The sequence below is a fragment of the Procambarus clarkii genome, chromosome 78, assembly GCF_040958095.1.
Source record: "Procambarus clarkii isolate CNS0578487 chromosome 78, FALCON_Pclarkii_2.0, whole genome shotgun sequence".
NCBI lineage: Eukaryota > Metazoa > Arthropoda > Malacostraca > Decapoda > Cambaridae > Procambarus > Procambarus clarkii.
Genome location: NC_091227.1, coordinates 17,436,720 through 17,461,921, shown reverse-complemented (window position 1 = coordinate 17,461,921; position 25,202 = coordinate 17,436,720). Strand labels below are relative to the sequence as shown.

General features: G+C 47.3%; 1 protein-coding gene and 1 long non-coding RNA gene across 6 annotated transcripts; one reads left to right on the top strand and one right to left on the bottom strand.

The window, feature by feature from the left end:
• The first annotated feature begins 9,578 nt into the window (after window positions 1-9,578).
• LOC123746104 (protein Asterix-like) lies at window positions 9,579-20,631 on the top strand. Its single transcript, XM_069314106.1, has 4 exons — window positions 9,579-9,717; window positions 13,758-13,866; window positions 16,529-16,626; window positions 18,883-20,631. Exons 1-4 carry the CDS (start codon window positions 9,665-9,667, stop codon window positions 18,956-18,958), a joined length of 336 nt encoding a protein of 111 aa, XP_069170207.1. The 5' UTR covers window positions 9,579-9,664; the 3' UTR covers window positions 18,959-20,631.
• On the bottom strand, window positions 10,361-25,052 carry LOC123746105 (uncharacterized). 5 transcript variants are annotated; one of them, XR_006771458.2, is made up of 3 exons: window positions 24,973-25,052; window positions 16,523-16,648; window positions 10,361-16,221 (listed from the first exon to the last, which is right to left on the bottom strand). It is a non-coding gene; the product is annotated as an uncharacterized lncRNA (long non-coding RNA). The 5 variants fall into 5 exon arrangements; XR_006771455.2 differs by lacking the exon at window positions 24,973-25,052 and adding an exon at window positions 24,661-24,846; XR_011224967.1 differs by lacking the exon at window positions 24,973-25,052 and adding an exon at window positions 23,227-23,245.
• Window positions 25,053-25,202: the final 150 nt, after the last annotated feature.

The following is a 25,202-nucleotide window of genomic DNA, read 5'->3' as shown; positions in this document are numbered from 1 at the left end:
ACCCTGTGGGTGAAAATATAGCTTATGTTTTCAGTCCTACACTGCGGCTTGTTGGACTTGAAACCGTTGTTCCTTGTTTGTGTTCCATCTGACCTTTTGAAGTTGTTCTCTGGATCCATATCTTCGAAACTGTTCAATATTTGAATAGGCAGGCGATGAGTCACAATAACGTGGCTGAAGTATGTTGACCAGACCACACACTAGAAGTTGAAGGGACGAAGAGTTTCGGTCCGTCCTGGACCATTCTCAAGTCGATTCAAGTCGATATTTTAATAGTTTCGGTGAGATCCATCCTGGCATGCCTAGTTTGCAGTGTTGTTAGCCCTGTGACCCTCAACCGTTCATGGTATGAAACTAGACCTCATTCTGCAATTATTTTTGTCGCCTGGTGTTCAATTTTCTCCATGAAAGGTTGGGCGCGGGGTGGGTTCTCTGTCGGCCTCCAAGTGGGTTCTCTGTCGGGCTCCAAGTGGGTTCTCTGTCGCGCCCCAAGTGGGTTCTCTGTCGGGCCCCAAGTGGGTTCTCTGTCGGGCCCCAAGTGGGTTCTCTGTCGGGCCCCAAGTGGGTTCTCTGTCGGGCCCCAAGTGGGTTCTCTGTCGGGCCCCAAGTGGGTTCTCTGTCGGGCCCCAAGTGGGTTCTCTGTCGGGCCCCAAGTGGGTTCTCTGTCGGGGCTCCGGGGTGGGTTGTCGGTCGGGGCTCCGGGGTGGGTTGTCGGTCGGGGCTCCGGGGTGGGTTGTCGGTCGGGGCTCCGGGGTGGGTTGTCGGTCGGGGCTCCGGGGTGGGTTGTCGGTCGGGGCTCCGGGGTGGGTTGTCGGTCGGGGCTCCGGGGTGGGTTGTCGGTCGGGGCTCCGGGGTGGGTTGTCGGTCGGGGCTCCGGGGTGGGTTGTCGGTCGGGGCTCCGGGGTGGGTTGTCGGTCGGGGCTCCGGGGTGGGTTGTCGGTCGGGGCTCCGGGGTGGGTTGTCGGTCGGGGCTCCGGGGTGGGTTGTCGGTCGGGGCTCCGGGGTGGGTTGTCGGTCGGGGCTCCGGGGTGGGTTGTCGGTCGGGGCTCCGGGGTGGGTTGTCGGTCGGGGCTCCGGGGTGGGTTGTCGGTCGGGGCTCCGGGGTGGGTTGTCGGTCGGGGCTCCGGGGTGGGTTGTCGGTCGGGGCTCCGGGGTGGGTTGTCGGTCGGGGCTCCGGGGTGGGTTGTCGGTCGGGGCTCCGGCCAGGCTATAGGTACTCAACTGGCGGGCTCTGGGTGGGTGTCTGTCCGGCTTCGGGTGGGTTCTTGTTAGGGCTTGGGGGGTGTGGGTTCTTGGTAGGGTTTGGGGGGGGGTGTGGGTACTTGGTAGGGCTTGGGGGGGGGGTGTGGGTACTTGGTAGGGCTTGGGGGGGGGGTTCTTGGTAGGGCTTGGGGGGGGGTTCTTGGTAGGACTTGGGGGGGGGGTGTGGGTTCTTGGTAGGACTTGGGGGGGTGTGGGTTCTTGGTAGGGCTTGGGGGGGGTGGGTTTTTGGTAGGGCATGGGGGGGTGTGGGTTCTTGGTAGGGCTTGGGGGGGTGTGGGTTCTTGGTAGGGCTTGGGGGGGGGGGGGTGTGGGTTCTTGGTAGGGCTTGGGGGGGTGTGGGTATTTGGTAGGGCTTGGGGGGGTCTGGGTACTTGGTAGGGCTTGGGGGGGTGTGGGTTCTTGGTAGGGCTTGGGGGGGTGTGGGTTCTTGGTAGGGCTTGGGGGGGTGTGGGTATTTGGTAGGGCTTGGGGGGGTCTGGGTACTTGGTAGGGCTTGGGGGGGGTGTGGGTTCTTGGTAGGGCTTGGGGGGGTGTGGGTACTTGGTAGGGCTTGGGGGGGTGTGGGTACTTGGTAGGGCTTGGGGGGGTGTGGGTTCTTCGTAGGACTTGGGGGGGGGGGGTTCTTGGTAGGACTTGGGGGGGTGTGGGTTCTTGGTAGGGCTTGGGGGGGTGTGGGTTCTTGGTAGGGCTTGGGGGGTGTGGGTTCTTGGTAGGGCTTGGGGGGGTGTGGGTTCTTGGTAGGGCTTGGGGGTGTCTGGGTACTTGGTAGGGCTTGGGGGGTGTGGGTTCTTGGTAGGGATTGGGGGGGTGTGGGTTCTTGGTAGGGCTCGGGGGGGTGTGGGTTCTTGGTAGGGCTCGGGGGGGTGTGGGTTCTTGGTAGGGCTCGGGGGGGTGTGGGTTCTTGGTAGGGCTCGGGGTGGTGTGGGTTCTTGGTAGGGCTCGGGGGGGGGTGTGGGTTCTTGGTAGGGCTCGGGGGGGGGGGTGTGGGTTCTTGGTAGGGCTCGGGGAGGTGTGGGTTCTTGGTAGGGCTCGGGGGGGGGGGGGTTCTTGGTAGGGCTCGGGGGGGGGGTTGGGTTCTCTGTAGGGCTCGGGGTGGGTTCTTGGTAGGGCTCGGGGTGGGTTCTCGGTAGGGCTCGGGGCGGGCTCCAGGTACTCAACTGACGGGTTCCAGTTCACTCAACTGGCGGGCTCCGGTTCACTCAACTGGCGGGCTCCGGTTTATTAAACTGGCGGGCTCCGGGTGTTTGACTGGTCGGGCTCCGGGTGGGTGACTGTTCGGGCTCCAGGTGGGTGTCTGTCCGGCTTCGGGTGGGTTCTCGGTAGGGCTTGGGGGTGGGTTCTCGGTAGGGCTTGGGGTGGGTTCTCGGTTGGGCTTGGGGGTGGGTTCTCGGTAGGGCTTGGGGTGGGTTCTCGGTAGGGCTTGGGGGTGGGTTCTCGGTAGGGCTTGGGGCTGAGTTCTCGGTAGGGCTTGGGGCTGGGTTCTCGGTAGGGCTTGGGGCTGGGTTCTCGGTAGGGCTTGGGGCTGGGTTCTCGGTAGGGCTTGGGGGGTGGGTTCTCGGTAGGGCTTGGGGGGTGGGTTCTCGGTAGGGCTTGGGGGGTGGGTTCTCGGTAGGGCTTGGGGGGTGGGTTCTCGGTAGGGCTCGGGGTGGGCTCTTTCGGGATCGGGATAGGCTCTCGGGCTTGGGGAACCTCTGTAGGGCTCGGGGTAGGTTCTTGGTCGGGCTCAGGGTGAGTTCTCGGGGCGGGCTCGGGGCGGGCTCCAGGTACTCAACTGACGGGTTCCAGTTCACTCAACTGGCGGGCTCCGGTTCACTCAACTGGCGGGCTCCGGTTTACTAAACTGGCGGGCTCCGGGTGTTTGACTGGTCGGGCTCCGGGTGGGTGACTGTTCGGGCTCCAGGTGGGTGTCTGTCCAGCTTCGTGTGGGTTCTTGGTAGGGCTTGGGGTGGGTTCTTGGTAGGTATTGGGGCTGGGTTCTCGGTAGGGCTTTGGGCTGGGTTCTCGGTAGGGCTTGGGGGGTGGGTTCTCGGTAGGGTTTGGGGGGGGGGGGTTCTTGGTAGGGTTTGGGGGGGTGGGTTCTCGGTAGGGCTTGGGGGGTGGGTTCTCGTTAGGGCTTGGGGGAGTGGGTTCTCGGTAGGGCTTGGGGGGGTGGGTTCTCGATAGGGCTTGGGGGGGGTTCTCGGTAGGGCTTGGGGGGGGTGGGGGTTCTCGGTAGGGCTTGGGGGGGGGGTTCTCGGTAGGGCTTGGGGGGTGGGTTCTCGGTAGGGCTTGGGGGGGGGTGGATTCTCGGTAGGGCTTGGGGGGGGGGTTCTCGGTAGGGCTTGGGAGGTTGGTTCTCGGTAGGGGTCAGGGTGGGCTCTTTCGGGATCGGGTTAGGCTCACGGGCTTGGGGAACCTCTGTAGGGCTCGGGGTAGGTTCTTGGTCGGGCTCAGGGTGGGTTCTCGGTAGGGCTCGGGGCGGGCTCCAGGTACTCAACTGACGGGTTACAGTTCACTCAACTGGCGGGCTCCGGTTCACTCAACTGGCGGGCTCCGGTTTACTAAACTGGCGGGCTCCGGGTGTTTGACTGGTCGGGCTCCGGGTGGGTGACTGTTCGGGCTCCAGGTGGGTGTCTGTCCAGCTTCGGGTGGGTTCTTGGTAGGGCTTGGGGTGGGTTCTTGGTAGGTATTAGGGCTGGGTTCTTGGTAGGGCTTGGGGGTGGGTTTTGGTAGGGCTTGGGGGGTGGGTTCTCGGTAGGGCTTGGGGGGGTGGGTTCTCGGTAGGGCTTGGGAGGTTGGTTCTCGGTAGGGGTCGGGGTGGGCTCTTTCGGGATCGGGTTAGGCTCTCGGGCTTGGGGAACCTCTGTAGGGCTCGGGGTAGGTTCTTGGTCGGGCTCAGGGTGGGTTCTCGGTAGGGCTCGGGGCGGGCTCCAGGTACTCAACTGACGGGTTCCAGTTCACTCAACTGGCGGGCTCCGGTTCACTCAACTGGCGGGCTCCGGTTTACTAAACTGGCGGGCTCCGGGTGTTTGACTGGTCGGGCTCCGGGTGGGTGACTGTTCGGGCTCCAGGTGGGTGTCTGTCCAGCTTCGGGTGGGTTCTTGGTAGGGCTTGGGGTGGGTTCTTGGTAGGTATTAGGGCTGGGTTCTCGGTAGGGCTTGGGGGGTGGGTTCTCGGTAGGGCTTGGGGGTGGGTTCTCGGTAGGGCTTGGGGGGGTGGGTTCTCGGTAAGGCTTGGGGGGGGTGGGTTCTCGGTAGGGCTTGGGGGGGTGGGTTCTCGGTAGGGCTTAGGGGGGTGGGTTCTCGGTAGGGGTCGGGGTGGGCTCTTTCGGGATCGGGTTAGGCTCTCGGGCTTGGGGAACCTCTGTAGGGCTCGGGGTAGGTTCTTGGTCGGGCTCAGGGTGGGTTCTCAGTAGGGCTCGGGGCGGGCTCCAGGTACTCAACTGACGGGTTCCAGTTCACTCAACTGGCGGGCTCCGGTTCACTCAACTGGCGGGCTCCGGTTTACTAAACTGGCGGGCTCCGGGTGTTTGACTGGTCGGGCTCCGGGTGGGTGACTGTTCGGGCTCCAGGTGGGTGTCTGTCCAGCTTCGGGTGGGTTCTTGGTAGGGCTTGGGGTGGGTTCTTGGTAGGTATTAGGGCTGGGTTCTTGGTAGGGCTTGGGGGTGGGTTTTGGTAGGGCTTGGGGGTGGGTTTTGGTAGGGCTTGGGGGGTGGGTTCTCGGTAGGGCTTGGGGGGTGGGTTCTCGGTAGGGCTTGGGGGGTGGGTTCTCAGTAGGGCTCGGGGTGGGCTCTTTCGGGATCAGGATAGGCTCTCGGGCTTGGGGAACCCCTGTAGGGCTCGGGGTAGGTTCTTGGTCGGGCTCAGGGTGGGTTCTCGGTAGGGCTCGGGGCGGGCTCCAGGTACTCAACTGACGGGTTCCAGTTCACTCAACTGGCGGGCTCCGGTTCACTCAACTGGCGGGCTCCGGTTTACTAAACTGGCGGGCTCCGGGTGTTTGACTGGTCGGGCTCCGGGTGGGTGACTGTTCGGGCTCCAGGTGGGTGTCTGTCCAGCTTCGGGTGGGTTCTTGGTAGGGCTTGGGGTGGGTTCTTGGTAGGTATTAGGGCTGGGTTCTTGGTAGGGCTTGGGGGGTGGGTTCTCGGTAGGGCTTGGGGGTGGGTTCTCGGTAGGGCTTGGGGGGTGGGTTGTCGGTAGGGCTTGGGGGGGTGGGTTCTCGGTAGGGCTTGGGGGGGGGTTCTCGGTAGGGCTTGGGGGGTGGGTTGTCGGTAGGGCTTGGGGGTGGGTTCTCGGTAGGGCTTGGGGGGTGGGTTGTCGGTAGGGCTTGGGGGGGTGGGTTCTCGGTAGGGCTTGGGGGGGGGGGGGTTCTCGGTAGGGCTTGGGAGGTTGGTTCTCGGTAGGGGTCGGGGTGGGCTCTTTCGGGATCGGGTTAGGCTCTCGGGCTTGGGGAACCTCTGTAGGGCTCGGGGTAGGTTCTTGGTCGGGCTCAGGGTGGGTTCTCGGTAGGGCTCGGGGCGGGCTCCAGGTACTCAACTGACGGGTTCCAGTTCACTCAACTGGCGGGCTCCGGTTCACTCAACTGGCGGGCTCCGGTTTACTAAACTGGCGGGCTCCGGGTGTTTGACTGGTCGGGCTCCGGGTGGGTGACTGTTCGGGCTCCAGGTGGGTGTCTGTCCAGCTTCGGGTGGGTTCTTGGTAGGGCTTGGGGTGGGTTCTTGGTAGGTATTAGGGCTGGGTTCTTGGTAGGGCTTGGGGGTGGGTTTTGGTAGGGCTTGGGGTGGGTTTGGTAGGGCTTGGGGTGGGTTCTCGGTAGGGCTTGGGGGGTGGGTTCTCGGTAGGGCTTGGGGGGTGGGTTCTCAGTAGGGCTCGGGGTGGGCTCTTTCGGGATCAGGATAGGCTCTCGGGCTTGGGGAACCTCTGTAGGGCTCGGGTAGGTTCTTGGTCGGGCTCAGGGTGGGTTCTCGGTAGGGCTCGGGGCGGGCTCCAGGTACTCAACTGACGGGTTCCAGTTCACTCAACTGGCGGGCTCCGGTTCACTCAACTGGCGGGCTCCGGTTTACTAAACTGGCGGGCTCCGGGTGTTTGACTGGTCGGGCTCCGGGTGGGTGACTGTTCGGGCTCCAGGTGGGTGTCTGTCCAGCTTCGGGTGGGTTCTTGGTAGGGCTTGGGGTGGGTTCTTGGTAGGTATTAGGGCTGGGTTCTTGGTAGGGCTTTGGGGCTGGGTTCTCGGTAGGGCTTGGGGGTGGGTTCTCGGTAGGGCTTGAGGGGTGGGTTCTCGGTAGGGCTTGGGGGGTGGGTTCTCGGTAGGGCTTGGGGGTGGGTTCTCGGTAGGGCTTGGGGGGTGGGTTCTCGGTAGGGCTTGGGGGGTGGGTTCTCGGTAGGGCTTGGGGGGTGGGTTCTCGGTAGGGCTTGGGGGGTGGGTTCTCGGTAGGGCTTGGGGGGGTGGGTTCTCGGTAGGGCTTGGGAGGGTGGGTTCTCGGTAGGGCTTGGGGGGTGGGTTCTCAGGTAGGGCTTGGGGGGTGGGTTCTCGGTAGGGCTTGGGGGGTGGGTTCTCGGTAGGGCTTGGGGGGTGGGTTCTCGGTAGGGCTTGGGGGGTGGGTTCTCGGTAGGGCTCGGGGTGGGCTCTTTCGGGATCGGGATAGGCTCTCGGGCTTAGGGAACCTCTGTAGGGCTCGGGGTAGGTTCTTGGTCGGGCTCAGGGTGGGTTCTCGGTAGGGCTCGGGGCGGGCTCCAGGTACTCAACTGACTGGGTTCCAGTTCACTCAACTGGCGGGCTCCGGTTCACTCAACTGGCGGGCTCCGGTTTACTAAACTGGCGGGCTCCGGGTGTTTGACTGGTCGGGCTCCGGGTGGGTGACTGTTCGGGCTCCAGATGGGTGTCTGTCCGGCTTCGGGTGGGTTCTTGGTAGGGCTTTGGGCTGGGTTCTTGATAGGGCTTGGGGGTGGGTTCTTGGTAGGGCTTGGGGGTGTGTTCTTGGTAGGGCTTGGGGGTGGGTTCTTGGTAGGGTTTGGGGTTGGCTCCCGGTCAGGCTCGGGGTGGGCTCTTTCGGGATCGGGATAGGCTCTCGGGCTTGGGGTACCTCTGTAGGGCTCGGGGTAGGTTCTTGGTCGGGCTCAGGGTGGGTACTCTATAGAGCTCGGGGTGGGTTATGGGTAGGGCTCGGGGCGGGTTCTCTGTAGGGATCGGGATGGGTTCTCGGTAGGGCTCGGGGCGGGCTCCAGGTACTCAACTGACGGGTTCCAGTTCACTCAACTGGCGGGCTCCGGTTCACTCAACTGGCGGGCTCCGGTTTACTAAACTGGCGGGCTCCGGGTGTTTGACTGGTCGGGCTCCGGGTGGGTGACTGTTCGGGCTCCAGGTGGGTGTCTGTCCGGCTTCGGGTGGGTTCTTGGTAGGGCTTGGGGTGGGTTCTTGGTAGGTATTGGGGCTGGGTTCTTGGTAGGGCTTGGGGGTGGGTTCTTGATAGGGCTTGGGGGTGGGTTCTTGGTAGGGCTTGGGGGTGGGTTCTTGGTAGTGCTTGGGGGTGGGTTCTTGGTAGGGTTTGGGGTTGGCTCCCGGTCAGGCTCGGGGTGGGCTCTTTCGGGATCGGGATAGGCTCTCGGGCTTGGGGAACCTTTGTAGGGCTCGGGGTAGGTTCTTGGTCGGGCTCGGGGTGGGTTCTCTGTAGGGATCGGGATGGGTTCTCGGTAGGGCTCGGGGCGGGCTCCAGGTACTCAACTGACGGGTTCCAGTTCACTCAACTGGCGGGCTCCGGTTCACTCAACTGGCAGGCTCCAGTTTACTAAACTGGCAGGCTCTGGGTGTTTGACTGTTCGGGCTCCAGGTGAGTGTCTGTCCGGCTTCGGGTGGGTTCTTGGTAGGGCATAGGGTTGGCTGCCCAGACAAGTACAAGGGGAATGTTGTCTACGCTTATGTCGACCGTGCTCTAAGCCACAGCTCAGGATGGAAACAAGTAGATGAAGAACTCTGTAGGGTAAGGCAGGTCCTAGTCAACAACGGCTTCTCCAATGGTTTCGTTGAAGACATCATAAAAAGGAAGGTGAAACACCATGCAACCTCTGAAGAGTCAACTAACACAACACCTGCAGGCGATGAGTCACAATAACGTGGCTGAAGTATGTTGACCAGACCACACACTAGAAATTGAAGGGACGACGACGTTTCGGTCCGTCCTGGACCATTCTCAAGTCGATTGTCGATTGACAATCGACTTGAGAATGGTCCAGGACGGACCGAAACGTCGAATTGTCCCTTCAATTTCTAGTGTGTGGTCTGGTCAACACAACACCTGTACCCCCTATTAGACTATTTTACAGGAACTTCTTTTCCACAGCTCATAAAACGGAGGAAAGGGTCCTGAAAGATATTGTTAATAGGAACGTTATCCCTACAGACAAAAATCAGAAGATACAATTGACAATTTACTATAAAACCAAAACAACAGCCAACCTACTCATGAAAAACTCTCCTGACACAAAGCAGAACGCCTTAAAGGAGACTAACGTCGTCTATACCTTCGAATGCCCACTTGGGGACTGTAAGCCTCAAAGAACTCAGTATATAGGCAAGACAACAACATCTCTTTCCAGGCGATTAACAATGCATAAGCAACAGGGCTCCATTAAGAAACATATCTCTTCCCACAACCAGGCCATCACCAGAGAAGTCTTAACAAACAACACAGAAATCGATAGATACAGCGATAGCAGGCAGCTTGACATCTGTGAGGCACTACACATCAAGAAGTCAACACCAGCAATCAACAGCCAATTGATGCACAACTATATTCTACCCACTTCAAGACTCCGTACCAATATAGAAGCATCAAGAGGAAGTATGGGTCAATAGGCCCTTTGCAGTTACTCCCATTCTTCCCTCTCATTTATCCAATTTATACCCATTGTTCCGTGTTTTGCGTTGGTTAAAAGTTTGTTCACCTCTTCCAAAACTGTTGCAACACATCCTCACCCAAATGCGAGTATATAAGACAAGCTGTTTAATGTTAGCATAAGTAAAACTGTTTAGTGTTCTCAGGTTACAGTTGTGTGTGTATAAACTAAAGTCTCTGAAAATGTAACAAGTTATTACGAAACGCGTTCAAGCCTCGCGTCAGACTAGAAATAAAAATGAATTTTGGAGAATTGATTTTTCAATTACCATCCACAGTAAAAAAGAAACATAAGAAATATTGAGAAAATTCGTGGTAGAATTATTAATCTTACCTTTTCGGTCATATTTAACAATATATACATTATATATAATATATATATATATATTACTCTTATTACAAATTGGGTACTTACCGCAGTTTGGATCTGGCAACCGAGGTCCCCGTGGCCCGGAACCCTAGCCCTCCACCAGTACTGTTGTGGACCAGCAGACGACATACAGGAGCAGCTCGCCAGCAACATTCCCACTCAAAATGCAGACGTCAAACAACAGCTCTGACCCATGGAGAGTGGATAAGATTGTTAGGTAAGTGAATGTAGGGGGGATATTGTAGTGCAAGATGTTATTATTGTGTAATGATGAGGATCTGTGTGTGTGTGTGGGGAAGTTAGTAGGTCATCATATGGACAATTCGTTCTTATATAGGCATGGGTTTTCTTGTCTCTGTACAATGCTTTGGTGTGATGTTTAAAGAATTACTTGTCTGTACACCTATATGGGTGGGATTTAGGGTATTATAGTTCGGTATTTTATACAGCCATTCGAGCAGTCTCCGTGGTGTAGTGGTAAGACACTCGCCTGGCGTTCCGCGAGCGCTATGTCATGGGTTCGTATCCTGGCCGGGGAGGATTTACTGGGCGCAATTCCTTAACTGTAGCCTCTGTTTAACGCAACAGTAAAATGTGTACTTGGATGAAAAAACGATTCTTCGCGGCAGGGGATCGTATTCCAGGGACCATAGGATTAAGGACTTGCCCGAAACGCTACGCGTACTAGTGGCTGTACAAGAATGTAACAACTCTTGTATATATCTCCAAAAAAAAAAAAAAAAAAAAAAAAAAAACATAACCAAGTCTAACTTAGTAGTACATTTTTATCAGAAAACTAGCCTTGTTGAAATGATTTTTTACTCCCATTTTGTTTGGAGTTTGAAAAGAAATGGCGAGGGTTAAACAAAGCTCATTTATTTATTTATATACAAGAAGGTATATAAGATTTTTACTTAATTTTTAGTTTTGACAGATAAGACCATATTAAATCAGATACAAGTCATACCACATACACGATGACTCGCAAACAAATGTTAAAACCTATCTAACCTAGGGTTTCCGGGTTCGATCCCCGGTGAAGGCAGAGACAAATGGGCAAAATGTTTTTCATCCTGATGCCCCTGTTACCTAGCAGTAAATAGGTACCTGGGAGTTACAGTTGCTACGGGCTGCTTCCTGGTGGGGGTGTAACAAAAAAGGAGGCCTGATCGAGGACCGGGCTGCGGGGACGCTAAGCCCCGAAATCATCTCAAGATAACCTAGCTCAACCCAACCTAAACTAACCAAACCAAGAATCAACCTAACCCAAACCAATGGAGTCCAGTACAGCTTAACCTAAGCTAATACATCCTACCATAACAGTATAGTGTATATGGTTTTAACAAACGGGAAAACGAGCATCGTCGAATTATTTCATGTCCAAAAAGTACCATCCATAAAGTTTGATACGTTAGGATGTATTAGCCAAGATTAGGCTGTGTTAGGCTTGGTTGGTTTGAGTTAGCCTGGGTAAGGTTAGGTAAATTTTCCAATCCATTGGTGAACAGTCATGTGTACAGGGTGACACATTATTACAGACCGTTTTACTAGTGATAAAAAAGCAATGTAGGACTAACACAACTATTGGAAAACAACAGTTGTGTTATCAGTGTATAGTAGTAATTAATAATTTTGTACAAAGTTTGCATAAAAATGTTAGGTGTTTCAAGTAACTCACTAGGTTCTGGTAGACCTTTCATGACCCGTATAAAGGCCAGGCTGTGTGTGAAGAACTGTTAAAACCATCAACAGGTAATATACAGAAATGTTTATTGAACTAAATGCAGCTGGCCGAAGCAGCCATTGACATGAAACTGTTAGCGGCCAGTTTCATGTTAGTTACGTATTTATGGAAACTCTCCATCAGCGACCACATAACCAGATTTTAAAATGCACTATAATCTTAATTTAAATATATTTTGTTATTACAGTACTGTATCTGGTTTTCTTTACAAAGTACAGTATTTATATCATCCTACCCACAACAGTTGTTTAATTTCCGAGTACCTGTTTACTGCTAGGTAAACAGAAGAATTAGGTGAAAGGAAATGTGCCCAGCCATATCTGTCCTGACTGGGAATTGAACCCAGGATCCCCAATTGGGAGTCAAGGGGGAAGGCAACCGATTTTTACCTGACTTTACCTGAGGGCCACTAACGTATTAGTGGCCTCGACGAGAACAGAAAAGCTTGTCCAAAGTCCCCTCATTTGCCTTGATTATTTTTTTCCAGTTGGATTTTAAAATGTAAGAGTTTGGGCAATTATGTTTGGCAGGTAGGCAGTTCCATGAGTTTATAACCGTATGGGGGTAAAAGGCATCTCTTGTTTTCAGTCCTATGTTGTGGTTTGTTGAGCTTTTATAAGACATTATCTGGATCAACATCCTCCAAATTGTTCAGTATTTTGAAATTTCAATGAGGTCTGCTAAGTCATGTCTGGTTTGAAGTGTTAGTGCTGTGGCCCTCAACTGTTCCTGGTATGAGAGTTGATTACACTGTGATACCCTCAACTATTATAAATTCTGTTTTCAGACAACATACAGCCTCTTTGCTCAAACCCCTGGACATACTAAACATTTAATCCGTACTCTTCATTCTCTTCACATTATAAACACTTGCAAAGCTCTGTTCCTTAATACTAACTCAGATTTTAAACTTCCGAATTGTATGAAATAAGAATGTTTGTGATGTTCTGCATGAACATCACTGCTGAAATATCTCTAAGATTCTCTATGCAGGTCTCTATATAGAGAGACCATTTTCCTAACCCAATGTCTTCACTTTAGTATCCCACATTGTGCTAATTACTCATCTAGCGCTGTACTATCTACAAATGCACTCCATCAACATAATTTCTCATCACCCTTATTACTACCTTACCTCTCGCTTAACAATTAGCTTAGCTTAGATGTCACGCTATTGTGATTTCTGTGTATAATGAAGTAAGGGCGAAGAGGTAGAACGGCCTATTGACATAGCTCGAGTGCATGGGGGGAGTTGTGTAAAATCATGGTTTGTCTCTCGGAGAGGCTGCAGGATCCAAGTAAATTCAGAAGAATTTCTGGTTGCAATTCTTATACCATGTCGTAGCTCAGTCGATTAAGGCAGCGTCTGGGATGCTCTTGGACGCAAGTTCGAATCCTCGTCACGGCCCCTTGTAGATTTGTTCTCTTAAGATTAACTGTTTCCCTTGTACAATAATTTAAAATTCACTGCAAATTTTGCGTTAGCTTTAAGATTTGCCTAAAATGCTATGCATGTTAGTGGCTTTACAAGAATGTACAGATAATGGCGATTCATTTGTACAAATAACCCATTGTAGTGAATAATATTGTAGTCAGGGGGGGCCTAACGGCTGAGTGGACAGCGCTCCGGATTTGTATTCCTAAGGTTCCGGGTTTGATCCCCAGTGGAGGTGGAAACAAATGGGCAGAGTTTCTTTCACCCTGATGCCCCTGTTACCTAGCAGTAAATAAGTACCTGAGAGTTAGACAGCTGCTACTGGCTGCTTCCTGGGGGGTGTAACAAAAAGGAGGCCTGGTCGAGGATTGGGCCACGGGGACGCCAAGCCCCGAAATCGTCTCAAGATAACCTCAAAATACTGTAGTGTAGTGGTCAACACAGTCAGCTCGCAATTGAAACGTTCGGGATTGATTTCTGCCGCAGGACAGGGACGTTTGGCACGTTTGCTTTTGCCCGATGCCAGTGTTCACCTAGCTGTAAATAAGTACCTAGGAGTTGGGCAACTATTGTTGGTTGCATCTTGGGAAAGACTAGTAGTTGGCCTAGAGGGGACCTTGATAAACCTAACTGGCTTTGTCCCAATGGGAAATCATACTTAAGTACGATACAAGTAAAAAACTTTTCAAAATCTTTTCTGTGGAGAGCCTTGTAGGCTCCAGGGAGCCTCTGGGCTCACCCAGAAAATGGTGTTTCATTACATTCAGTGCTGTATTTTTTTTTTTTCAAATGTTACTTTTGTGAGGGTTTGTGTACAGTAATTATTGAACTTCATTGTTGTTTGTATTTGTAATATGTTCTCTCATCTTCCCTCCTGATTTTCCATAACTAATCACTTCTTGCAAAGAGAATTATAAAACCTGTGTTTATTGAATTCATTTTATTTGCCTTCTCACTCATGCTTTAATGTTACTTATTTGATCAATAACACCTTACTGATACAGTAATAATAATAATACATTAATATTACATTTTTATACATACCAACTGCAATATAATGTAATTTGACCATTGACAGGTACAAACCATCAGCACAAGGGACTCCAGGGGCCCCTGGTGAAGATCCAACTACTGACTACATGAATGTACTAGGCATGATCTTCAGCATGTGTGGTCTAATGATGAGAGTAAGTTTTGGGTTTCTGGCATTATAGGGTCTGTTCTGAAGCCCACGGTATCATCCCTATTGTCTACCACTATCATCCCTATTCATCCTGGCACTAGCTTGCTCAGTTTTTTTTGTTTTCGACTCATATTTTATGAACTACTGTATATTGTATGTAAGTGATGTTGGCATTCATGGGAACATTTTCTGTGGGAGCCATGCTTTTTGTATTTATATTCATGCTTCACTTGTCAGTTTAAGGCACCCATCTTGTGTGCCCTTAGCTGTTCATTCATTCTGATTTAGTTTCTCAACTCTCTGCCTTGTAGCTAGTTTGTATTACCCATTCCCACCAGTAATATTTTTCAAGATTCTGGGTGTTGTCCTAGTCAGGGCTTCTCCTTTTGAGTTGCCATTACATCAGTACTGCTTGGGACTCGGTCCACGTGGCCAGGCCTGTTGCTGGGTATTTTAGTGTGTGTTATGTCTGATTCTGACTCGTGTGCCATGTTGGTGCCTTGCATCATCTTCTGTGTACAGTTGGAGTCACACTAATAATACTTCAATACCTGTCACATAGGCCTGATCTTTCTAGTTTTTTAATTGATAGGAGGTTGGAGAACCGTCAACTCAACCCTTGTGACTAACATGGATGTCCATTATTCGGTAATTATTGTGCCGAAGATTGTAATTAAGTCAAAATACATTTTCACTTTACTGAAAAATTTATGGCATGAGCGTGAAGTGAGCCAAAAGTGTGACAAAGCAACAGCAGTCGGCTGAATGCTGGGCATGGGGGAAGAGGGAGGGAGGGAGGGTGTGAGACTATCCCTTCCTCATTTCCTCTCTCAAGCTTGGTGAAAAAGTTCTCTCCTTTTGAATGTTTGGTTTCAATAAAGTTGTGTGTGTGTACATCTATAATTTTAATACCAAATTATCCGTGATCAGTATCATATGCCATAATCAAGACGCATCATAAAAGAATTTTTTGCGAATAATTTATTAATAATAATAATTCATTGTGTTGGAGGACTGGCAGCCAGGTTATACATACAGTACATGTTAGGTTTGTATCCAGGTTCCCCCCCCCCTTTCCCCCCTATCCCTAGGGTCTAATTACTGACCCTCCCCAGTATGCAACCCCACAATAAGCTGACTGACTTTTGGGTACCTATTTCCTGCTAGGTGAACAGGTACATTAGGTGATAGGATACACACCCACCATTTCTATCTTGCCTGGGATTTGAACCCAGAATTCTAGATTGCGAGTCAAGAACGAACTCGACTATACTACCGGTACCCTCAATTTACTGGGATTTATGTCAAGAATGGTTGAGTTTGTGTAAATCCTGGTCATTATGTTATGTTGGGACCACCAATAATTGTCATATACTGTAATAATGATTTTTAAATGGAATTGTTTGCCAATGATTGCTCTATCATATGCCATTGTCAAAATGATAAGTACATACTGTAATAGATCATGTTGGACCACAAATTTTAGATCCATTTGGCATAGGGTCTCCATTTTTGTGCAACTCTGGAGCTCTTCTCAGTGTTACCTTGAGGTGCTTCCGGGGCTTAGCGTCCCCGCGGCCCGGTCGTCGACCAGGCCTCCTGGTTGCCGGACTGATCAACCAGGCTGTTGGATGCGGCTGCTCGCAGCCTGACGTATGAGTCACAGCCTGGTTGATCAGGTGTAATTATGTTTAGAGCAGGGTTCTTCCCAGCTGGTTTCACCATTTGTGTTGTCTTCAAAGATTGCCTTGATAGCATTACTCTAGTTGTTTGAGCTGCTGCTGTGGGATGTGGTTGCATATTTACACTATATGCGGCCTGTCGTGCTTTCCAGCGAGCAGTTCTAGATCAGGAATCTTCTTAGTTGTATTCCTTGTGGTTTGCCTCTCTTTTTACACCCTTTCTACTTTCTGGAGGGAAAGGGAAGGGAAGGGAATTATTAGGAGAAATCACTAAATCATTATAACTATATAGCATTTGGAAGGGATCAATATAAGGATTTTTGATGGGACATGGGGACGAAATTGTGCCCAACCACTTGGACAGTCGGGGATTGAAAACCGGCTTGCAAAAAAATGGGCCTTCGCTCTACTGTCTAGCCCAAGTGGTTGGGCGGGAAGGGAAGGTAGATCAATCTTTGATAGCTGGCAGTGCAGTATTTTAGCCTCAGTCTGCTTCAGTTGAGTTCTTCGGATCCAGCTTTGGGCCATGTGTAGATCCATATTTCCTGGTTCCTGGCTGGGGTAGGGGTTCTAGTGCATCGTTCGCTCTGGACAGTGCTCCTGTTCACCCTTCGTTTTTGAAGTGTTGACCTTTTAGGCAAGTTGATTGAAACCTCAGGTAACCTCAGGGCTGTCATCTGGTGGAAGATGGGTAAATCAAGGGCCTACCAGAAAAAGATGTTTAATTATACAGTATTAAATGCTTAATTTTCACATATATAGTACAGTACATGTTTTAAGTAAATAATATCAGACTTTATCTTGGATCATTTTCTTATTTAGGGTTTTAATCTTATAATACTTATATTGAGGAATGTGATTTCTACTCACTTTATGAATTTTAATCCTCCAAATACTGTATTATTAAAACTATGATTATAGAAATTTTAGACATTGTTGTTATAAATGATACTCTATAGTGAACTCATTATTTCTTACTTGCAGTTGAAGTGGTGTGCTTGGGTTGCGCTATACTGCTCCTGCATCAGCTTTGCCAACTCGAGAGTCAATGACGATACGAAACAAATGCTCAGCAGCTTCATGTAAGGTTTATCTTGTTTTCTTCTGAAATTTGTATATTACTAAACCCATAAAGGTACAACCTGTCCTCATAGCATGTCACATTTTAACATATACTTTACTTTACACAAGGCCAAAACCTGGTGTACTAAGGCAAATAAACATTGTGACGGGGTAAATACCCTAACTGTGCAACCTGTCCTCTTACAAATTACGTCTGAATTTGGTCGTTTGCCCATACTGTATGGCCGAAAATGGACGTAATTTAAAAATAAAAAAATTAAAATAAATTTTGGATTTTGTTTCAAAACAGTAAGTTAAGGGTCCTCTCGTAGGTTAGGAGGGCAGGAAATTGTCCAAGTTTCAAAAGCTATGAAAAACGTTAAATGAAAGTTTCCTCTCCTAACCTTTCCAAGTAAGCCAGAGGACTTAGAGAAAACGCGACAGTATGTCACTTTCGTGAGCCAATTTCATTTCAAATTACGTTCATTTTTGGATATAGCATGCATTCGAACGAAAAGCGACGTAATTTTCAAGAGGACAGGTTGAACCATGATGTGCCTGACCACCATCATATGGTGGGTCAGGTCACCTAAAGTCCCAGCTAGCCTGCCATCCCCGCTCGTTGAGCCAAATGGAACCCCCAAATATTCTATAAGGAAGAGAACAGGACTGGGAGGTGAGCGATTGACTACATGCCTGAAAAGGGCATTTCATTACCTGGATCTGGATTTGTACCTGGATAAGGGGGTTCTGGGATTTCTTTTCTCCAAGCCTGGCCTGGGCCAGGCATGACGTGCAAGATCTTGGTCCAGTAGACTGTTGCTTGGAGTGGCCTGCAGGGCCATATTCCCACTTACAATCTAGTTAGTCCAGCACTTCTTGCAGGAAACTCTAATTTTTTCTTGAAGAAATACTTTTGTTCCAGCCATACTTATTTTATTTGCTGTGAGGATATTAAGGAGCCGTGGTCCTTTGATATTCATACAGTGTTCTATGATTGTTCCTGTGGCACCTTTATTCTTCACTTGCGCTATTCTGCATTTCCTACCATATTGTTCGCTCCACTACCTTACCTTACCTTGAGGTTACCTTGAGGTGCTTCCGGGGCTTAGCGTCCCCGCGGCCCGGTCGTCGACCAGGCTCTTGGTTGCTGAACTGATCAACCAGGCTGTTGGACGCGGCTGCTCGCAGCCTGACGTATGAGTCACAGCCTGGTTGATCAGGTATCCTTTGGAGGTGCTTATCCAGTTCTCTCTTGAACACTGTGAGGGGTCGGCCAGTTATGCCCCTTATGTGTAGCGGAAGCGTGTTGAACAGTCTCGGGCCTCTGATGTTGATAGTTCTCTCTCGGAGTATTTGTTGCACCTCCGCTTTTCAACGGGGGTATTCTGCACATCCTTCCATGTCTTCTGGTCTCATGTGATGTTATTTCTGTGTGCAGGTTTGGGACCAGCCCCTCTAATATTTTCCACGTGTAAATTATTATGTATCTCTCCCGCCTGCGCTCAAGGGAGTAGAGATTTGGGCTCTTTAGTCGGTCCTAATAGTTTAGATGTTTTACTGAGTGGATTCTAGCAGTAAAGGATCTCTGCACACTCTCCAGGTCAGCAATTTCTCCAGCTTTGAAAGGGGCTGTCATTGTGCAGCAGTACTCCACTCTAGAGAGCACAAGCGTTTTGAAAAGTATCATCATCGGTATAGCATCTGTTATAATATTGTGCAAATTTTGGACCTGGATATTCATACAGTGTTCTATGACTGTTTCTGTGGCACATTTTTTCTTCACTTGCGCTATTCTGCATTTCCTACCATATTGTTCGCTCCACTGTTATAATACTGTGCAAATTTTGGACCTGGAGTTCAGTCCATGTATACAGTACATGATACCTCTCTTGTCTCCTTTCCAGAGTACATTTTGGGAGCTTCAAATGGTCCCAATAATTTATGTACTTTATTGTGTTTGTGTGCTGAGTATGTCCTCTGTATTCCCTGTGTTTCAACAATCTCTCTTGCTCTGATTTGTTATTTTTAGGAGAGCCCTGTCAGTAGTTTTCTGAACTTACTTGTGAGTCACTATAGCATTGACTTCATGATTTTCCTAAGGGTGACAACACTTGCATAATTGTCTTTTGTTATTGAATGTAATTTAAATTACATTAATCCAACCCATTGTTACTGGCTAATAGTTATAATTTTCAAAGTAAATTATCATAATTAAACAAATATACTTTTATTTGCTTGTCACAAATAATTTACTAATTATATTAACATTTCAGGTTGTCCATTTCTGCAGTTGTGATGTCCTACCTTCAAAACCCACAGCCAATGACACCTCCATGGTCCAATATATAAACAGTTCTATATTATCGATTGTTTTTGGTTGAATGGAAATGTATAATTGCCTCACCATACTTGTATTAAAATTGTACTGCTGAATGACAGTGACAATTTTAGTTTTAATAAACTAGCTAATGGTGCCAGGTTTGTATTATGATGTGCAATATGGAACAGTGCCAACATTTGATGATGTGCATGAGTTACAAAATGGCTTGGTTTGTTAATCTTTTAATTTGTGTAGCCTGCACTATATAATTCTTGTTATACTTCCCATCCAAAAGTTTCTTGTAAGCAGCTTGTCCTTTTTTTTCTTTAACAAATGGACAAATTTGTATTGTCCCATAACATTATCATGTCATTCATGCCAGTGTAAAAGGCAATAGCATGAAGGTCAAAGCTTGAAATATCCTGGAATATGAAGTACCATACGAGTTGATCCTCGAGTGACAACCACATTAGTACAGTAGATAGCCTCCATATTAGACATAAAAGGAAGACTTGATCACCACGTTAGAAATAGAAGAGTGAAAGGGAATTGGGAGTGGAATGGTAGGCAGTCAGTATGGGGGAAGGGAGACTTTTGGAGTACAGTACAGTACTGTCCATTCAGTAGAGCCAGGCTGTCACCTGATCGGATGACAGGCAAAGTTATCAGTCACTAGCACTGATTTTATAGTTTTCTTAGAGGTGACATCAACTGCATAATATCTTTTTGATCATGAAATTACATTAACTCCAACCAGTTACTGCTGGCTAATAATTCTTAGACATAAAGGAAAGAGGACAAATCAGAAGAGCATGTTAAGATAGGGCTACCTGAATAGGTTTCAGTTGTGGTTACTCCATCAGAGGGGCGTTCATGGGGATAAAGACAGATTCTACAGTAAATTGTTAATTCCTCTTTTAGGACTGCCTCCTCTTCCATTTTGCTTAGTTATGCAAAGTTGTTGTTTTATGGTTACAAAGGAAACATATCATTCCTTAATTTCTTATTTTGACTGTATCAAAATTTAGAATTTCTAAAATATAGTTACAGGTTGTAAGTAGAGTATGTATAACAGTTTATACAGTACTATACTTAGTGTATAAAATATATATTAATGCAGGCCATATGTATTATTGTTAAATATGTACTTTTGTATTTCATAGTAAACCTTTTACCATAATATATAATTATCTTCTCCTTTCAATAGTGCATTTGTCATGTTGAATTATATGGTATATCAGGATTTTATCGGTACTACCTTGTTGACTGCGTGTTCCTCCCGTTACTATACTGTATACAGTATCTCTCCTTCCCATTACAGTATTACGCTGAGATGTATCAGTAAGGTGGTTGGGCTCACTGGCTCAAGCAAAGAATATTCACTATACAATACTATATTGAATATAAATTCAGTGGATTTTGTACTACATGGGAACCTGGTCCAAGATAGGGATTTTAATCTAGCCAGTGACCTGTACAATGAATTTGGCATCTAGATAATGCAGAATTCCTCCAAGACTGATAATTTTAAATTAATATTACTAAAAAATTCAAACAGTGCTTTTTCCATGGGATTTCTGCATCAAATTATGCACAAATGTATGTCCTATCATGTGCACAAATAAAGGGTGAATGCTGTGGATCTTGTTGTCCATTAAAATCTGTACAATAAAGCTTTCAGTCACATGCCATCCCTAAGGTGGCGCGTTGTTTACAATTTCCCATTTAGAATCCTTTCATTAGAAAGTATTTACACCACAGTATTGTATGTCGAACATAAAAAATATTAAATGTATAAAGATATTGTACACAATGTGATAAATCAATGATATAATCTTTAGAGCAGGACAGCACGATCGAACCAATGTTATGGATAACCACAGATGTGCACCTTAACCCATGGACTAGGATGTGCAAAAAGTTACACGACCTGGGGCCGGATTCAGGAAGGTACTTACGAAGGTTTTTTCTCTTAGCTAAGAGCGTTTTCCGTCTTAGCGCCTTCGTGGCGGCTACGTCCGTATTCAATTAACTACCCTAAGTGGAAAAACCTTCGTAAGTTCATTCCTGGATTTAAGTGTGGTTTCGACCACTCGTAGCTTTACGTAAACTGGATATAAGTAATTTTTTCTCTACTACATAACACTGGGATCGATTTATGATATTGGAACATGACCAAAATATTATAGCTGGTGAATCTAGTGAAGAGGAATCCTTCGTGTTAGTTATATATGCATTCTCTGCTTGAAACTTGAAGTAAATATGTGTTTGATGATAGTAGAATTAGTTTTATAATAGCAAGATATTATACCAGTAGTTATTAAGTAAATAAACACTGGTGAACATGAAATATGAGAGAAGGTGATAAGCCCTGCCTGATTGGATCATTTACTATCACCAAATGCGCCTGTTCACCTAGTAGTAAGGGTGTACCTTAGCTATACATACCCATTTCTAATTTATTTAGTTTGGTTTTATTTTGAAATTAAATCTGGGTGAGACATAAAATAAAAATATGCTGCACAAATGATGTTAGGTAAGGAAAAGGGTTAAAATGTCAAAAACTTTATTCATTGAATACTTAAAGCTATAATTATGACTATATAGATTATTAAAAGAGGGAAGTAGGGGTCCAAGACCTCTTCCTGTTATACAATTTGGGTGTGGAACAAGTAATTATCAAAAGAAGGCACCATGCCGGGAAGGCTATGTAGCAGTGAGGTGAGGCAGCTACTTATTTGAGAAATGATTATTTTATTTTCCTTATAAGCTGAGGCAACTTATTTTATTTGAGGAATACTCGGCTGATTCCTCTACATTTAGCATGGAACAAATTTGTGTCCAAGACCTCTTCCTGTTACTCAATTTGGCTGTGTGTAACCAAACTAGAAGTGCTCTACAAATCAAGGGACCCAGAATGTGGAATGACCTCCCGAATCATGTCAAAGACTGTACCTCTCTCAACCAGTTTAAGAGTTAAACCAAGTACTGCCAAATTAACTCCATGTAACCTAACATACCTCCTAAATGTCAACCCATGTCTTGCTATTTTTTAAACAACGCTGTTCACCAACATGTGCAATTGCTGATTTAAGCTATGTTAACCCCCTTCTTGTATTTTTTATTCCTTCTTTCAACACAATTTATACCTAATCCCGATTACTATTAAGTTTTAGTCTGTGTTTTTTTTTCCCCCACACCTTGCCCGAAATGCTATGAGTATTAGTGGCTTTAGGTATTGTATGTACTAGCTCTGCCTATAAATCCATCATTATGTTTGTAAATCAACTGTATGTACTTTTCCTGAATAAAATGTATTTATTATTTATTTTTTAATCAGTAAGTATTAAAAGAAGGCACCAAGCTGGGAAGGCTATGTAGCACCATTGTGTGTAACAATAAACCAAATTTTGTTTAACAAATAATGCACCTGTATGGGAAAACAAATCCTGTCAGCTGTAAAAATATTGATGCAGTTATTTAAATGAAAAATATAATGAAAGAAATATTACTGGTTTATTTTTATCCTATCTTTTTGTACTGTACAGTATATCCAAGGAAGTGAAAAATTGAGACATAATGCACAATTTAATGAATGATTAGCAGTTCAAAAGAAATATGACTTGTACATATCAACGTGAGATCTTAATGATCCATGGTCAACATGATTTAATAAGGATAATACAGTACTGTATTTGTAATACAAACTATAATTTAAAATCTTTATTACTGACTTTTTTTATTAAGAAGATTAGGTATACACAGCAATGTGCTGCTACCCTAGTCTATATGGAATATTAGAGTGTAGATAAAAAACTAGCTATAAATTTATCTAATACTCCCATCTCACAGGATGGTTAGACATACTGTACATGGAATCAATTTAGAAAATACCAGCCTCAATACAAAAAACAAATCAACTCTGACTAAACAACTCTAAGCAATTTTCACAAGAGGTAAGCACTGAATCATGGAAACATTATATTATAATTACTCTTACCAGTTTCTACAAAACTCCTCTCAAACAATGTATTTTTAAACATGTTTAGGTATACATAGCAATGTGCTGCTTCCCTATTCTGTATAAAGGACCACACAGTGTAGATCAAAAACCAGCTACAAGCTCACCCAACATCCTCACCTCACAGGATGGCCAGTCATACATGGAATTAGGAGAGAACAAAATACTTAATGCTGATCTATTAGCCTCTACTGGCAAAATCTGGGTGCAGCACAAGAATATCTTCCAATATTCCTGAGTGTATGAAGTAATTACAGAGCTCAAAATATCTCATACCATTTGGTATGAAGTCACTGATAACAGGACAATCACAGATATAGTGTTGGAGAGTATGTTCTCTCAAGTAGGACTGAAAACAGATGTTTTTTTTCCACCAAGAGGACTATAAACCCATGGAACCGCCTACCCGCTGAAGCCGTAAATGCCAAATTCCAGCTAAAAAAATATCATTAAGACAATTGGCGGGCCCTTTAACAAGCCGCCGGCTTTCTGTCCTCTTCGAGGTCACTAGATAGTTAGTGGCCCTTGGGTAAATTCAGTAAATATATACAATAATTGTCAGCGCATCTTCCGAGCAACAAGGACAGCTACACAGTATCTCTTAGAATTACGTAGGTAAACAACAAATGTAACATATTTGTTTACTACAATGTCGGTGCTGGCTGTAGAAGTTGAAAAAACATTGTTTTACTTCGAAATATACTAATTTTATAAGAAAATTCGACGTAAATAGGAGGCAGTAGAGCTCCGATAAGCCAGCGCTAAATCTTCAATATGAAGAATGTTGCTGCTCTCTGATTGGCCAAACGAAACACAGTAATGACCTCTATCGGCACGCAGGTGAACCAACAATTTTCTTCCTAAGTATACCTTATTGAATCGCACCTAAGCATCTTCTTAGGGCGCACTTAGGAACCTTCGTAGCAAACCCACTTACGAAGAAAGTACACAGAGCTTCCTGAATCTAGGTCCAGGTTCTTGAGCCTATTGGGCACTATAATATCTACATTTACAGTCTCCGTGGTGTAGTGGTAAGACACTCGCCTGGCGTTCCGCGAGCGCTATGTCATGGGTTCGTATCCTGGCCGGGGAGGATTTACTGGGCGCAATTCCTTAACTGTAGCCTCTGTTTAACGCAACAGTAAAATGTGTACTTGGATGAAAAATCGATTCTTCGCGGCAGGGGATCGTATTCCAGGGACCTGCCCGAAACGCTACGCGTACTAGTGGCTGTACATGAATGTAACAACTCTTGTATGAATGTAACAACATTTGGAACTGTATAGAATCTGCCACCACATCACTGTGTAATGCATTCTATTTATTATCTACCCTGACACAAAAAATCTTTCTAATGTCTCTGGCTCATTTGGGTACTCAGTTTTTACTTGTGCCCCTTGTTCGTGTTCCGCCCATGCTAAATAGTTTATCTTTGTCCACCTCTATTCCCCTGAGAATTTTGTAGGTGATGATCATGTCTCCCCTACCTCTTCTGTCTTCATGGATGTGAGGTTTAATTCCTGTAGCCTTTCCTCAAAACTCATGGCACTCAGCTCTGGGACTAATCTGGTGGCACACCTCTGAATCTTCTCTAGCTTTGTCTTTTATTTAACTAGGTATGGATTTCAGGCTGGAGCTGCATACTCCAGGAGTGTATGTGTGTCAGAAAATGTTTAATGCAATGCACTGAGAACTCTGTGGGAAACATACCATATTTCACATTTGACTCCAGGACAGTTGCATTGGGTGCTCCGTAAATGCTAATACTGTATTTCTTAAGTGTAGAGTATTTAACTAAGGCTGATCCTGACCAGCCCATGTCCGTCCAGTACCCCAGACTACTTTCCCTGCAAAGCTGGGTGAAGCTAGACCGATTTAAAGCCTGGCCCTTCAACCTTGGACAGACATTCTCTTATAATTACAATATAGATTATTCTAATTATATGCTGCGAACTCCTGTGATAACATACGCTCACATGAGGAAATAACATTAGAATACGCATGCATGGTTTCATTGATTACCTTTGTAAGGGAATCTTGTAAAATATTTAAAACACGATGACGGCATCAGTTAAAGGACACCCGGATGGAGCCCCTCTGATGACGAAACAATGACGTCACCAACTACGCGCCTGATTGGTGGTTCAATTCAAGGCTGCATGAACGGCTTCGTATTATTACTACGTTAAAATACCTATACAACTAAAAAATTAATCCATGTGTTTTATGTATATTTTCAGCCAGAGTTGCTT

Excerpts from the sequence above, each read along its gene's own strand:
- LOC123746104 (XM_069314106.1), top strand. The coding sequence starts at position 9,665 with ATGCAGACGTCAAACAACAGCTCTGACCCATGGAGAGTGGATAAGATT. Across the intron at positions 13,867-16,528 it reads TGTGTGGTCTAATGATGAGA|TTGAAGTGGTGTGCTTGGGT; the intron begins GTAAGTTTTGGG and ends TCTTACTTGCAG. Across the intron at positions 16,627-18,882 it reads CAAATGCTCAGCAGCTTCAT|GTTGTCCATTTCTGCAGTTG; the intron begins GTAAGGTTTATC and ends TTAACATTTCAG.